This window comes from Numida meleagris, chromosome 1 (assembly GCF_002078875.1).
Source record: "Numida meleagris isolate 19003 breed g44 Domestic line chromosome 1, NumMel1.0, whole genome shotgun sequence".
NCBI classification, from domain to species: domain Eukaryota; kingdom Metazoa; phylum Chordata; class Aves; order Galliformes; family Numididae; genus Numida; species Numida meleagris.
Window position 1 is genome coordinate 104603768 of NC_034409.1, and position 14719 is coordinate 104618486.

General features: G+C 38.2%; 1 protein-coding gene across 4 annotated transcripts in view; it reads left to right on the forward strand.

Moving 5' to 3' along the window:
* Positions 1-14719, forward strand: part of DOPEY2 (dopey family member 2) — a 46383-nt gene that overhangs the window by 456 nt on the left and 31208 nt on the right. For 2 of the 4 annotated variants that reach the window (XM_021405153.1, XM_021405168.1), the window contains exons 2-9: positions 2210-2384; positions 8212-8393; positions 8476-8646; positions 10944-11133; positions 11966-12064; positions 12776-12899; positions 13649-13749; positions 14335-14449. In XM_021405153.1, the coding sequence (XP_021260828.1) occupies positions 2247-2384; positions 8212-8393; positions 8476-8646; positions 10944-11133; positions 11966-12064; positions 12776-12899; positions 13649-13749; positions 14335-14449 (1120 nt within the window). In that variant the 5' untranslated portion in view covers positions 2210-2246. Of the gene's footprint in view, positions 1-1617; positions 1831-2209; positions 2385-8211; positions 8394-8475; positions 8647-10943; positions 11134-11965; positions 12065-12775; positions 12900-13648; positions 13750-14334; positions 14450-14719 lie in introns of those variants that run through there. The other 2 variants (XM_021405159.1, XM_021405172.1) reach the window with 2 other exon arrangements.

A 14719-nucleotide genomic window follows, 5' to 3' on the forward strand; every position in this document is an offset into this window, starting at 1 on the left:
CCATTCAGTTGGAGTTTTATTAGGTGGTTTTTGTTATTTTTTGGATTAGAACGTTCTGTTTTATCCTCCGAATCTCCTTTCTGAGATAGACCGGGTTTTAACGTTCCGAGAACGCTTGGAGCCGTAATTACCACAGCACATTCAGAGCATCTCCAAGCGCTGCTGCTGATTTGCTCGGTTCCTCCCCTGGTGAGCTGATTCACGCAGGTACCTGGCGCTTACAAACGAGGGAACGCGCTGCGTGCTGTCAGCCAGGCGGCCGGGTGATTCACAGCGACCTGGACAGATGGGTTACTCATGTGAGTGGCAGCGCCCTGGGCTTGGCACGGGGCTGCGGGACCACCTCCTGCTCGGGCTTTCCTCTGACCAGCATGGATGCTCAGCCCTGCCCACGGCAGGGGGTTGGAACTACGTGATCCTTAAGGTCTCTTCCAACACAAGCCCTTCTGTGCTTCTAATGCAGTCTAGCAGTCCAATGATTCAGGCACTTGAAGGAGGTGAGGAGAACAGGGCTCGGTTTCTTCTGCCCTGCCTGGTTCAGGATGGTGTCTATATCCAATTACTCGTTATTTTGCTGACAGCATGTTGCAGGTTCTTTATTTTGTTAGTTTTAATCAGTGGGCTGGCATTTTTATAATATCCTTTTGGAGAAGGGATGACTTTATCCCGGATGAGCATTCTACTTTGCGAGGGAATAACTCTTTTTTTTATAAAAATCTCTGCTGTGGGAAGTACTGGGTACTTTCTGGTGAAAACAGAAGCTTTTTGCATCTGTACTGTCGTGGGTAAGAAGTACCACAAAAACAGTCAGACAAACAAAACACACATGGCCTTGCCATGAACGCAGTCAATAAGTCATAGAATCATAGACCCGTTTGAGTCGGAAGGGACTCTTAAAGGTCATCTAGTCCAACTCCTCTGCAATGAACAGAGACATCTACAGATAGATCATATATATATATGATCTATGTTTTATTATAGAGATATATCTAGGCTGGACATCATCAGGTATTGTGTTAGCAGTAGCTGAGCCCTGCTGAATCCTGGTGTTAAGGAGTGCAAAAGTGGCTTAAACATGCCTTTAAAATCATTTTTCACTTTTGGGTGCATCCAGCATATTTCTGTTTCTGAGTTTCCTACTAGAACCCCCTCTCAATGTAGTTATTGTTGCCTGTTTAAGGAGAATACACAGTTCAGGTTTTCTTTCTGGTGTTTTTTGTTTGTTTGTGTGTGTGTTTGTTTTAAGAATAGAGGAGACTACTTAGACTTATTTTTGTGACTTAAAAGCAGGATCCTGAATGCAGACACCTTTCAGGAGCATTATAAAACGTCGTTACAAGACTGTGCTCACTTTCCTGTGTCAGTGAGACAGCACAGATTGACCTGAGCCTGGCATTTTTAAACCTAAGCATGTGTCTAGGTGCTTATTTTGATATTTGCCAGCAGAACTACTGTTATATAGCTGGCATAGGAGTGCGGATAAGATTTCTTGTATGCACAGTGCAACCAAGCCTGTTTCCCGTTGTTGTAAAACAGTTTTTGTTTGGTTGTGTTTTATCTGAACATATTGCAGAATATGAGGCAATCATGTCTGGAAAACTTGTTTTTCCACTCCAGAAAAAAAATATGAATACATTCTGGTGAACTAAAGGAAGACTTGAATGCATGGCTTGTCACCTTTGTACAACACCTTGAGCCTCTTACAGCAGCGTTTCCTGCTGGCGAGTAGACACGTTGAGTTCCAAGGGATCCTTCCGCTATGGGCTGGGGATCCCATTAAAGAGCCAAGTTGTATTTTGATATGAAATGTTTCACATTGCTCTGTTACAGGTAAGCTTTCAGAACACCGCACGGATAATGACGAAAACTGCGTGTGTCTCCTTGCTTGTCAGCAATCTGCCTGTTTGCAATGAGTCTTTATAGTTTCCTTTCTTTTGTTACTGTGTGACAGATCCTTGTGCACAGAATTAAACAAACCAAAAAAAAACATTTCATAAACAGGAAAATGTGACTGCGAGCCACTAAAATAGGTGGTGGAGAGTTGGGAGTCATGCTTGCAAAATTATTTTTAACTTCATTTTGCAACTTGATCGTATGACCGGTTCACTAGGATGTCAGTGCTTCTATGTATCTATTGTTATTTATAACATTTTAGGTTTACCAGAGCTTAAATGTCAATTATCTCTTCATAACTCTGTACATATTTTAGTTTACCAGGAAGTTTCACCTTGCTATGAGAACTGAAGATGGACCCAGAAGAGCAGGAGTTACTTGGTGATTACAGATACAGGAATTATTCTTCAGCAATTGAGAAAGCTTTGAGAAACTTCGAATCATCAAGTGAATGGGCAGATCTTATCTCTTCCCTTGGCAAACTCAATAAGGTGCAGTATCACAGGACTATTTTTTCACTTGTTTATTATCTTTTTATTTTTATTCTCTGCAAATCACAGTGCTTAAAAAATTTTAAAAATCAGTTGAAAAATAGTAGTTTATAAAGGAAGGGGTAATGGAAACAGCTAAATCAGTATCTGTTATATGAATATGAGAAAATCAGCTTTCTTCAAATGATGTTTGTTACCTTTATACAGATAAATGTAATTTAAATTTCACTTTTAAAAAGTCTCCCTGTCCTGGTTAGATTCAGCCTAGAACAGTTGAATAAGGCTTTATGTAGAAAAAGAGGTTGCAGATTCTACTGTAGCTACTGAGTAAGAAATTATATTTAAAGAATGCAGTTACTTGACCATGTCCTCATATTTGGGGAAATAAATAACTGATTTGTCGCTGGTGGTGGTGTGTTTTGCATGACCATGGAAAATATGGAAAAAAAAAGAGTCTTATTACAGGAAAACACCTAGGAAATGCCTTCTCCTCTTGCCCAAGAAACAAGGCAAATATTTTTTGTGTCCCATTTGGTCTATTTTAACATCATGTTCTTCCTGAATGTACGTGGGGCATGAGTAGTTGCATCATCAAGTAAAGAGGGATGGGAGGAGACAGCTCTTGCAGAATTCATAAGGAAATGTGTTGTTACCAGACGTGTGTCACGTGACTTTACTGTTGCTAAACCTTAATGCTACAGAGGTTTCAAAGGGGAGGAGAATCCAAATGGGAGTTTTTCTAAAGGGCAGGCATCTTCTTTCCTCATCAACAGAGGGAAGCTGGATATTGCTCTACTAAAAGGAGTTGCGCATTTCTGCCTTCACTGTTTCTCCCTATATTCCTGCTGAGGACAGTAAGGAGAGCAAAAGGCCTTCAGAATGCTTCTTTTGAAAGGAAAAATCAGAATTTAAATGAGAGATTACATGCCTATGGCAGGAACTAGGCTTTGATCTCTTATCTTTATCTAGGTGAATACACTGCAACTGACAAACACCTAGCTGAAACTTCTGTGCAGGGTACAGACTTGCCAGAATACATAGCAGCATAGTGGGAAACAGAAGGGCTTTTAGCTGTTACATCAGTCCATCTGCTGTGGTATTTTGTGGACTTAATCGTATTAGGAGCATAAGAATGGGTGGAACAGTATTCATCCCTGGTGTTCATCTGCTTCTGTCTGTTATATGAAATGATAACAGGGATGACTACAGAAAAGTTAGGGGAGTGTGTCTCCAAAAGGAAGATTGTGAAATAAGATATCAGTAGCTATTTTCTTAACTCCTATGATTTCTTGGGTTTTTTTATACCCTAAAACAAAAATACTGTTCGGGAACTCTTTTCATGGTGAGGTTCTGACATAAAGAGCCTAATCTGTTCTACAGACAGTTTCTGATAATCCAAGGGTGAATGAATGAGCAGGGAATGAGTGGGTAGAAGGAAAGAGATTAACATTATCTTAATGACAAAAATATATTTAAAAATATGTGGGTTTTTTTAATGCAGCAGTGATTATATTCAGGAGCCTGAGTGTCAGTAACAGTGATGCCTATTGCTAAGCAAACATGAAAATGCTGAGGAAGGGGGAGAGAGCGAAGAGAAGGAGTCAAGGAGTTTTGGAAGGACTTTTTATGCTTTTGGTGTTGCTTGGGAGATCTTTCTTGAGCACGTGCTTCATAAGGATCATTGTATTGTTGTCTTGAATTGTGAGCGTTCTTACTTACATACTTGTAATATTTTCTGAGGCTTTTTCTCCTGTGGGTAGGCTTCAACAGTACTTTGTACTACTGAGTCTCACAAGTTAATACCCACATCCTTATTTCCATAGAAGTTCAGTGGAATTACCCTTACAATACAAGGGCTGGAGGAATCAGCATGAGCTCCTCCTATTTAAAGATGAGAGATAAAGAGTGGAGGAAGCTGGTCCAGATGCTTTTGGCCGTGGCTAAAACAAGTGGCCTTGGAGCACTTGCTGCTCTTACTGCTGGTGAGAAAGAGACAGTTCTGCTACTTCTTTTTATTTTTGAATACCTACCAAGGTTAAACTGTTCACAATTTCTCTGTTACTTCTGTGGTTCAGACTTCTTTTTCATGGTGACTTGTAGAACCACAGAAGCAGCAGGAAAACTGTCTGACATTGGTCTGAATGATGAGCCAAAATGGTCAGATTGTAGGTCTCAAAAGGTTGTTTTGTCCTTAAGAGTGACAAACCTTATCTAACTTTTGATGTCTTCAATATGGACATCTATACTTTCAATCACTTTTAAGCAGGAAGAGAAATAAGGTTCAAGGTTTTAATTAGTTAGATGTGACTCACCTCTTGCTATTTAAAGTAGGTCAGAAGATTTCTGTCCTGAAATTGCTTATGTTCCCCACTGGCTTTGTCAGGAGCCTGAGCTGAGTTGCTACAGTTTTGCCCATGTTGTTTTAGATGACCTAGACTTCTAAGACTAGGTAAGATGAATCCCCTGCAGTGTTCTGAACAGAATTGCAGGTACGAGGCATGAGTATCAGTGAAAACAAAAGCTAGCATTGGCAGAAGTTGCTAACTTACGCTACATCAGATATTTGTTTTTCATTTTATAGTGTGTTACACATCATCACAATGATGGATCCTATCTCTAGTTACATAAACCAATCATTTAGTAGCTGCAGCATGGGATGCTCCATGCTTCAAGAAGTAGGTTTACCATCTTCTCGTTGCTCTTAACAGATATGGCCTTGAACTATGTTTTAATTATTTTCACAAATTTGCATACGCTCACTATCTGGAAAACACTGTTTTGTGGCTAAGGTTTTCATATCTTCAGTACAGATTGCATCCAGGGTTGTCTTCGTGCCAAAATGTGATGGTGCTGTTGCAGATTTTGCCAGTTTGTTCCGATGCTGTAATAGGATACAACTTTATACAACTCTGCAAATTCTAGGTTCTCCTCCCCCACTTTTTATTTTTAAACCTAGAAATAGGTGGCAATTCAGCATACGCAGGCTTGCCTTGTTTTCACATTCAAAATGCTTGTCGCAATCTGTTCAGAATTCAAACAAATTAGAGGGAAAAGAGAAAGAAACCACAGAAGTCATTGCTGCTGCTCAGCTGGAGTTTATTTCAGCAGTAACATTTAATGCAACAATACGTTCTTGAGGGGAGAGAAAGATTCTTCTGAAATACAGACTTTGTGAGCATAGCCCTTAATTATGCCAGTTAGTTCATGTGAGAACTGTGACTGCTGTGTCTTTGTGACAGCTGTTTGCTGAGTTACAAACACAAGCACCACTTGCCTTCTGTTGAAGACAAGCATATCTCCAAGAAGGGAAGCCCTGCCTTCTAATGGCTTTATGGAATGCCACCGCACCCAGTGCTCAAAGGCAATGTGCAGAACTGGGGATATATCTCTTTCTTCTTCTTTTGTTATAACTTCAGTTCCCAGTTTACAGTTTCCTCATTACCGGCTTTGAACTTCATGCTGCTGTTTTTGTGGAAGCTGGAGCTCTGTTTAGAATTTCTTTCAAACTTATGTGGAAAATGAATCAGTGGAAAATGGACTCATAGGCTGGCCTTCTCCCTTCCTCCTGCCAACCACTATTGGCTTAAATAAGAGTTATAGGATTTCCTGGTTGAATATACATGCTGCATTTTTTTTTCTGGAACTCTGTTTATGTGAATATAAATATTTACTTGATTTGTTTGCTTTCTTTAATGCCTAGATAAATTGGTACTGATCGCTAGTGGTTCTATAAAGCAGTGTAGACCTTCTTAAACCAATAACTGTGGAAACAGAAATATTCTTGTGTGTGTGCCTGTGTTTGTTTTGTGTTTTCAGTCACATGTATACACTATAAAGCCATGTGTATGCACTATAAAGTGTAGATAGTCTTCTCTTCTACCCTTTATGGCTCATGTTCAAAGAAGCTATAACCATCCTTATGCATTAAAAATGTTTTATGTGTGTAATCTAACTTTTCTGCTATCATAACTGCTAATGTGAAACATAGCTGGAGAAAAGGAGTAAATGTAGATCAGGGTGGGCTTCAGCTCATATGTAACCAAAGACCATCAAATTAAGCTCACAGGAATTATTAAAAAAAAAAAAAAAAAAAAAAAGGAGGAGGGCGAACAATGTCAGTTCCCAAGCCTGTGGGGACAGTTGTCCGCCTGCTGTTTTCTACCTAGTTAATATTAAGATTTTAGCAGATAATATACTGAGATGGTATTTGTTTGATCCTAAACTCAATGAGAAAATGTTTACCACTGGGTTATTTCTTTTTTTTTTTTTGTAGTCATCTTCTTTTATATTTACAGAGGGTGTGGGCAAATATATACCAATCAATATAAGCAGAATGTTTCAAAGTCCAGCTTTCAAACAGTCTTCAAAGTTGGTACAAGACAACAACATGTCAAAGATTTTTTTCTATCTCAAATATAAAAGCTAATTTTGCAAGCGTGACCTGTTAGAGTTTTGTGTGTGAAATTTTGCTGTACTCTTCAATTCTAGTTTTTAATACCTATTAAAATGCAAATCGCATCATGGGAGAGGGAAGAAAGGAAATTTAATGGCTCCAAATGGCATTTGTACTGTATGCATTTCAGAGTAATGTGACATTTCTTTCTATTTACCATTGTTAGGAACTCACAGCCTTTTTCTTCTTGACTTTTTTTTTTTTTTACTAGAAACTCTACTAACAGCTCATCTCAGCTTAGGCAGGAAAGCAAATAGGAGAAATAATGCAGTAGATTTTAACTTCTCATGCTCACTTACTGTGAAGTGCATTCAGTTAGTGTGAATGATACGTTGCACACACCTTTGAAATAGGATGAGTTTTGTCTCTTCCTCTGGATGCTGATGCGAGTATTAAGAATTCAGCATTGAAGTGAATGCTGTGATCATTGCTGTACTATGTTTTTCTTGGAACCGGGCAAGCATGAGTTAGTTCCTTTGTCTACTGCGTTTTCAAAACCTTTTTTTCAGGCATGATAGAAGAACATAGAGTTTAAAAAGGCTGCACAGGATAAAAACCAGATTCAGCCTTTGGGAGAGTCAAGAATCTGCCTCATCCTGAAAACATCCCAAAAGGCAACCTGCAGTGAAATGCTTGTTTGTGTTAACAGTCAGTGATCGAAGGCCAAAGTGGCATTTACTTGCAACCTCTTTCTTCAACTGTTGCTTTCTCAATTCTAGAAACATACTTATTTATTTGGTCTGCTGAAATGCTCACGTGCTTTAATGAAAAGAGTAATGTTTCCGAAGAAAGGCAATACAGTTTGGTTTTCCTGAGCCTTAGCCTATGTGCAATATTAGTTGTTTCCTATCCTGAAGATCTTTCACTTATTCATCCATACAATGGCTATAGTTACTAAAGCATACTGAATATAGCTATACAGGTTTACAGGTAACTTCAGAGATTATATATGCCTGCTTTGGTGTGAGGATTATTTGTTTATTTCAACTATAAGTGAAATGTTAATTTATGAGGAAAGATAGTTATTTAATTCTTACGTTATTCCCTGTCCTTAAAAGCTGAGACACTCCTCTTGTTGCTTCCCCACTTCCCTTGGAGATAGCATGAGAGTGCACTTCGTCCCCTCATTTAACTTCCATTTCCAATCTCTATGGAAAGCAAGGCCAGACTTGCCTAGGCTGCTGATGACTGATTTCACATGAAAATACAACTGCAGAACTCTACTGTTTAAGTGAAACAATCTGCATTTGTGAGAGAAAAATCTTCAATGTGTTATTTAGTTCTGTTTGCTAGTAGGAAACCTTTGAAATACAGACATATTATAAACCATATTTCACATTACAGATATTCATTCTAACCTGTTTTCTTCCACAGGCTCTTCAGAGTAACCTGAAGTATTCTCTGTTGCCAAGACGTCTGATCATCAGTAAAAGATTATCTCAATGTTTGCATCCAGCACTTCCTAGTGGAGTACATTTAAAGGCACTAGAAACCTATGAAATAATCTTTAAAATAATTGGGACAAAATGGCTTGCCAAGGACTTATTCTTGTACAGGTAAACTTCTCTTAAAAAGATTATGCATTTCACGGTCTACTTTAATTAATAATTTTTTCCCTTTTTTTTTTTTTTTTTCCAGCTCTGGTTTGTTTCCTCTGCTGGCAAATGCAGCAATGTCAGTGAGGCCTGTTCTCCTTGGTTTATATGAGAAATACTTTCTTCCTCTCCAAAAGTCCCTCCTGCCTGGTCTTCAAGCCTTTGTAATTGGACTGCTGCCTGGATTGGAAGAAGGGTCAGAAATCTATGACAGGTGAGAAATAATATTAATTTAAAAGTAATATACAGTATTTTGCTTTATTAGAGAATTCTGAAGACATTTCTGATGGCTATCTGTGGAAAGATAAGGTTTGTTAAAGGGCTTCCAAGGGCGGAAGAATGATGACTCCCTGAAAGTTGCAATAAATAGCTTTGATGTAGAAAAAACCTTTCCCCATCTATTTTCATCTCGGGAGGAGGAAAGGAGAAGAGAAAAAGGAGGGATTAAAATCGATATGTTGAAAGAAGAGAATGAAAAAGCATTTTTAAATGCTCTTCGAAATTCATAAATAATTGACCTGACTCTCCAAACTGCTGCTCTGTAAGGAAATTCTATTTAAATATTGTAACATAAGGGAGCAGCTGAAGTCTCCCTTCTTTCCAGTCTCTCTATATCAGATACTTAGCCTCAGTTTCTGAAAGCAGAAGCAACTTTCAACATCTGTTGTGGAAGAGCTGTCTTACTCATTCCCTGATGCCTCTGACAGTAATGACAGTGGCATTTAGTGTGATAAAGTCGGGATAGGGGATTGTGCTAAGAAGAGCAGCTCAGCACCCATTTGTGTAATGGTTTTACTTCAGTTACTGAAACTGTTTCATAAGAGCTTGTACGAGCTCAACTACCATAGATTTCAAACAAATGTTTCTTTGCTTAAACAGTCACTAACCTTTGTAGTGAATCTCCATCTGTATTTACGGTCTGGATATGTTGGCTTTTCTCACTGTTCCGTTTGAATGCTAAGCTACATATAATGTGGTTGATAAAATAGTTGTAGATCTAATGTCTATTCTTATCAAGTGTTAGATTGAAGATTCTCATCAGTCACTGAAGCAGCTAAGAATAGATTGCATGTATTTGCAACTTGGTAGTATTCAGTTGCCGACTGCAGAGCAGCTGATCTGTAGACACGCGTGTACCTCATACAATCTGCTATAGAAAGATGAATTTCATTATGTGTTTTTTTCAGGCAGACTTACAAGACGCATTGATATGTAGTTTTCCTCTTTCCAACAGCAGTAGTTGCTGGGAATTTGGGAAGAAAGGGAATCCTTTGAAACTAAATTTCCTATCAATCTCAAGACTTCTAATGAGATTCAGCTTATTTTGAAACTGCCTATAGCTAGTGCCTATCTAGTGAGCTATTGGTAGCTGCAGATGACTTCTAACATCCAGCTTGTGTTTTTATACCTTTATTTTCCCCCTATTCTTGATGGCATTGTTTCTGCCTTGCCCAGACAGAAGTTGGCCATATATTTCACTGTGAAAGATTTATGCTGAAATTTAATTGTGTCATTTTACAAAATACACAAATCACATAAGAATATCTTTCTTTAGTTTGCTCGTGGTAATGTTTCTGGCACAGGAAAGATAGGCAAGATTTCATGTTGGAAGATGTGCTGGATTAATTTTAAACTCAGTTTCATGAGACATAGGCACTATTTCCTTCTAATGCTTAAACACATACACATGGAAAAGAAAGAATGTCTTGAAGGGTACTTCAGGAGGAAATGGATAAAGAATGTCAGGTTTGGTGTCTTTTTTTTTTTTTCCCCTCTTTTCTGTACTGAACTTCTCCCTTTTCACTCACTTCTGCATTCCTTATGTGAAGTTACAGTACCACAGTACTGACAGAGTTGCCAAAGCAGAGAATGTGCCTGTAGTCACAGGATCTCCAATGTGATTGCCGTTAAACAAATTTCAATGTTCCAGTTCTACATGCAGTAACAGACTGTTACTTTTGCTCATGTTTTTGTTCGTTCAAGACTTAAAAATTGAGCCCATTGATTTTTAAGTATGACTATATGGGATGTCTTCCAATACCCAGACCGATAACATCAGCTTTCAGTTTGCCATCAGCTTAAAGCATTTCCAATTCAGCATCAGGCACATCCCACAGTAAATATTTTGCAATTAGAGCTACCGCAGTAGTTTGGTCAGAGCTTAGTGTTTGCAGATAATTACAGAGGTTTCCATAGTATGCAGAGAAACTTTGTGTCAGCTAGTATGCACAGTGACAAAGAACTGAAGGTTGTTTGATTGTTTCTTTTGTTGGTTTGTCGTTGTTGTTTGTTCTGTTTTTGTTGTTTGATTGCTTTTCTTTTGTGCGTTTTTTTTGTGCAGTCAGATGCTGGCCATCTTTCTGTGGAAAGGGACAACGCTTGTAATACAAAGAGGGAGAAAATAAATCAATTCTGTGACCTACAGTACTAACTGCGTACGATTGACTTTTTATGGTATAAAACTATAGGAACAGAAATCAGTTTTCTCATGTCAAGTATACTTTCTTACAGAACAGATGCTTTGCTTGTGAAGCTCTCCTTATTAATGGGCAAAGAAGTTTTCTATGGAGCACTCTGGGGCAGTGTTCTGGTCAGCCCGTCCATTAGGCTGCCTGCTTCTCTTTTTGTTGTCAGCCATATCAACAGAGAACAGTCTGGAAAACAGCAGAAGTACATGCTTGGCACCGATTATAAGCTTACAGTAAGTTCATTATGCTTCTTGTGGAACAGTCTTACCTACCATAATGGCAGCATGCTAGCAAGTTGTACCTTCTCTGTATTGGATTAGAACGGCATGCTCTTAAGAGCGAGAAAAAGAGAGGCTGGAAGGTCTGTACTTCAGAACTGCATTATTAGGCAATTACTTCATGGGAATGTCTTACCTGAAATGTACCAGAGAATCTCTCATACATATTTTGTTTAGTCTGCAAAATGCAAATCTTCTGAATTTTCTGCCCTTTTTGGTAATCACTATTCTATACAGCCTTAGAAGACTGACTGTTTCAAATCAAGAGATAAACATGACACCTTGTCTCTATCTGTTCTGAATTACACTTTATATGCAACTCTGAATACTTTATATACCAGTGTTAACGTGGGTTTCTCAAATGTTTGCAATCCTAGAAGACAACTCTGAAATTTAATGTCTTTTTATTTTTTCAGTAAAATAGAAAATTTCAGTAGGTAGTAATTGATGTTGAAATGATGGAATTACTGTAAAGCCAGCTTAAGTACTTAACATCTGCATTTTGTTAGACTTCACTTTCTGTCTGGTAGTTAGTGGTATCATGTTGTGACATTCTGTATTGTTACAAAACCAGGTATTTTGTAAGTTTTAACAATATTTTAACAGTATTCTTCAAAACTTTGGTTTGGCTCTTTTTGGAGGGGAAATAAATGGGTGAATAATTATCCTCTCGCATAAAATAGTATTGTTCACATTTAATCAAGTTTGTTTTTTCTTTCTCCTCATGATTGTATTTTAGGCATGATCATGAAGTAAAACACCATTGTGCTTTCTCGTTGTTTCACAGATAAAGTCTTTGTGTGTATCAGTACTGGATTCAAATGTCCTTGTGCAAAGAAACACTCTCGAAGTGATTCTTTTCTTCTTTCCATTTGATACAGCTTTGGTAAGAGGACTACTTTAATATTGTCACGTGTGCACTTAGTGCAGGGAGGTAGTTACTGTGGAACCAGTCCAGGTGCCACCTCTGTTATCGCCAAATGTCTGAACTTTGTACCTTCAAAGCCAATAAACAGATTTTGCAGTTTCTTGTTCATCCATCAATGTATTCAGACTCCATACAGCTAACTCAGTTTTACATCATCAGAATGCTTCAAATGAAGCCGTGCTTTGATGGTGAATGTTGTGATATCTGGAATGTGCTTGAAGTGTTCAGGCCTGGGAAGCTGCACAGAGAAAAAATACAGAGCATTTGGAATTGTCCGTACTAAACTAAGATAACTTCTCTAAATAACTAGAAAAACAAATAATACTTGAAACATTAGCTGTCCCCCATCATTTCCTAGCTTACCTTGTGTAGTCAGCATTTTGAAGGTACTAAATAATTTTAAGTCTTAAGATGTAACACACTGAAGTTTTTAGTATTATTAGCTTAACTGTGGCTCTGTACTGTAAATAGGAAAATAATCACACAAATGTGTCAGGTTCCCTTTCCTGAAATTTTTAGTACAAAATACTTTGTCACCGATGGTTCATTATCCCTCTTTTTTTTTTTTCCAAAACACTATTACCCGTTTTAAAACAAATACAAAACCCTCATTACCAGTTTGACTTGTTTCAGTGTTCGTAAACAACTAAGGTGTCTTTTTTGTCCCAGGACTACAATGAAAACGCTATTCTACTACGCAGGACTGATTTAGTCTATATTCTGTCAGCAGCTACACAGACATTGTTGAGGAGAGACATGTCACTCAATAGAAGATTATATGCATGGTTGCTAGGTATGGTACAATATACAGCGATATTCGATATTCTGAGTACCTAACAGAAAACTGTTTCAGTACTTAAAAATATAATATGCTTTTTCAGCAGTTAATGAACAATGATTAAATAAAATGTTGTTCTGCTTCCATTTACAAAGTACCTGTTTGATAAATGAATGCTTGGTTTTTATTAAACAGGTTTCTTCTTCAGAGGTTGAATTCATTTCACTGTCCTGAATCACGGGGAATCTGATGAGTTATTTCTGGTCCCCTTCACAGTTCACCCCAAAATGGTTCGGTGGTCTGAAAGAAATGGAGAGCCATTTTAACCTTGTTCTTCTGGAAGTAATAACCTATTAAAGATTCCTGTGTAGGCTTAATAGTCAAGTAAGGAGCTATAAATGAGCTATGGCTTCTCCCAGTCTGCCTCTTTTTAAGTGCCAGAGGAGACTGAAAGTGATAGGACAAGAGTTGCAGCCGTGTAATTGTATTAAGCCTGCCTCTGATGATCCCATATCTGGACCTGACCTTGGTTTTGATTTATGTTCAAAGTTCAGTATAGTACACCTGGACATCTCAAACTGTGTTACAGGAGCTGTCCTTGGGTACCATGTGAGTTAGATTCAAGTGTTAAACTTACAAAGATAAAAAACGCAGTGTAGTTTCAATACTTTTATAAATAAAGTGTGTGTAGTTCTCTGTAGTGTAGTTAGTGTTCTGTAATGTAGTGTTTTTCTGTACATGTTATGCCTCTGTTTGTTTCGTAGGCTCTGATATTAAAGGGGGTACTTTCGCTCCAGAGTCAACAACTTCCGAAGACCATGCTGTTTATTTTTTTGGAAAATACTCTAGAGATCTTTTAGTTGAGGTTGGTATTCATTCTATGCAGGTATTTTTATGATCCTTTTACATTTTAGGCGCAAACTGTGTCTGTGGTTCACTGCATCACTTCATTTGTCCTTCAGAGCTTTCTGTCCCTAAATATAGCATCCCCTTGGTGGTTTTATATTCTTTGATCTGAATGCCTTCTGTGCTGTATTTGTCCCAGCGTTATGTGTGCTTACAAATACAAATGGAATCTAACTGAAACTAAATGGTAGCGTCTTTTGATGAACTACCTGAATTATTAAAAATGTTTCCCTGAATAAGATAACTCTTGAGTGTGCATAAGAAGATGTCGTTGATTTGTCTACCCTATGTGGAAAATTGGAGTTCAATTGCAGCTGGTACTACACAAAATAAAACTTAGGAATCATAGAATGGTTTGAGTTGGAAGGGACCTTTAAGATCATCTAACCAATCTAACATTCCAACCCTTCTGCTATAGGCAGGGGCACCTCCCTCTGCACCAGGTTGCTCAAAGCCCCATCCAGCCTGGCCTTGGAAGACCAACTCTTAATAAAATGGAAATCTCTCTTCTAGATATAACATTTTTATTCTTTCTTTTTACTAGAGTTTGGCTGAAATTTTACATCAGAAATTCTCAGAGGCTGATACGGAGGAACAGCATCAAGCTTATCTGAAACCTTTCCGCATCCTCATCAGTCTCCTTGATAAACCTGAAATAGGTAATGTTACTTGTCACTTCTGTTGTGACTGTAAAAACTGTTACAACTTCTTGTTCATCAGCTTTGTAAGTAGGACTCAGGAGAACACCATGCGGAGTTCTGAATTCTGATTGTATGTGTTTTTTGCGCTACTGCGCAGGGGAACTGTTTTCCTTGCCTTAGAACTGGTTAAGAACTGTTCTTTAAAGCAAGCACCCTCCAGGTTATCTCTGGCTTTTCTGCAGAGCACTGCACTGGATGCAGCACACTATAGCCTGTATCATAACAAGG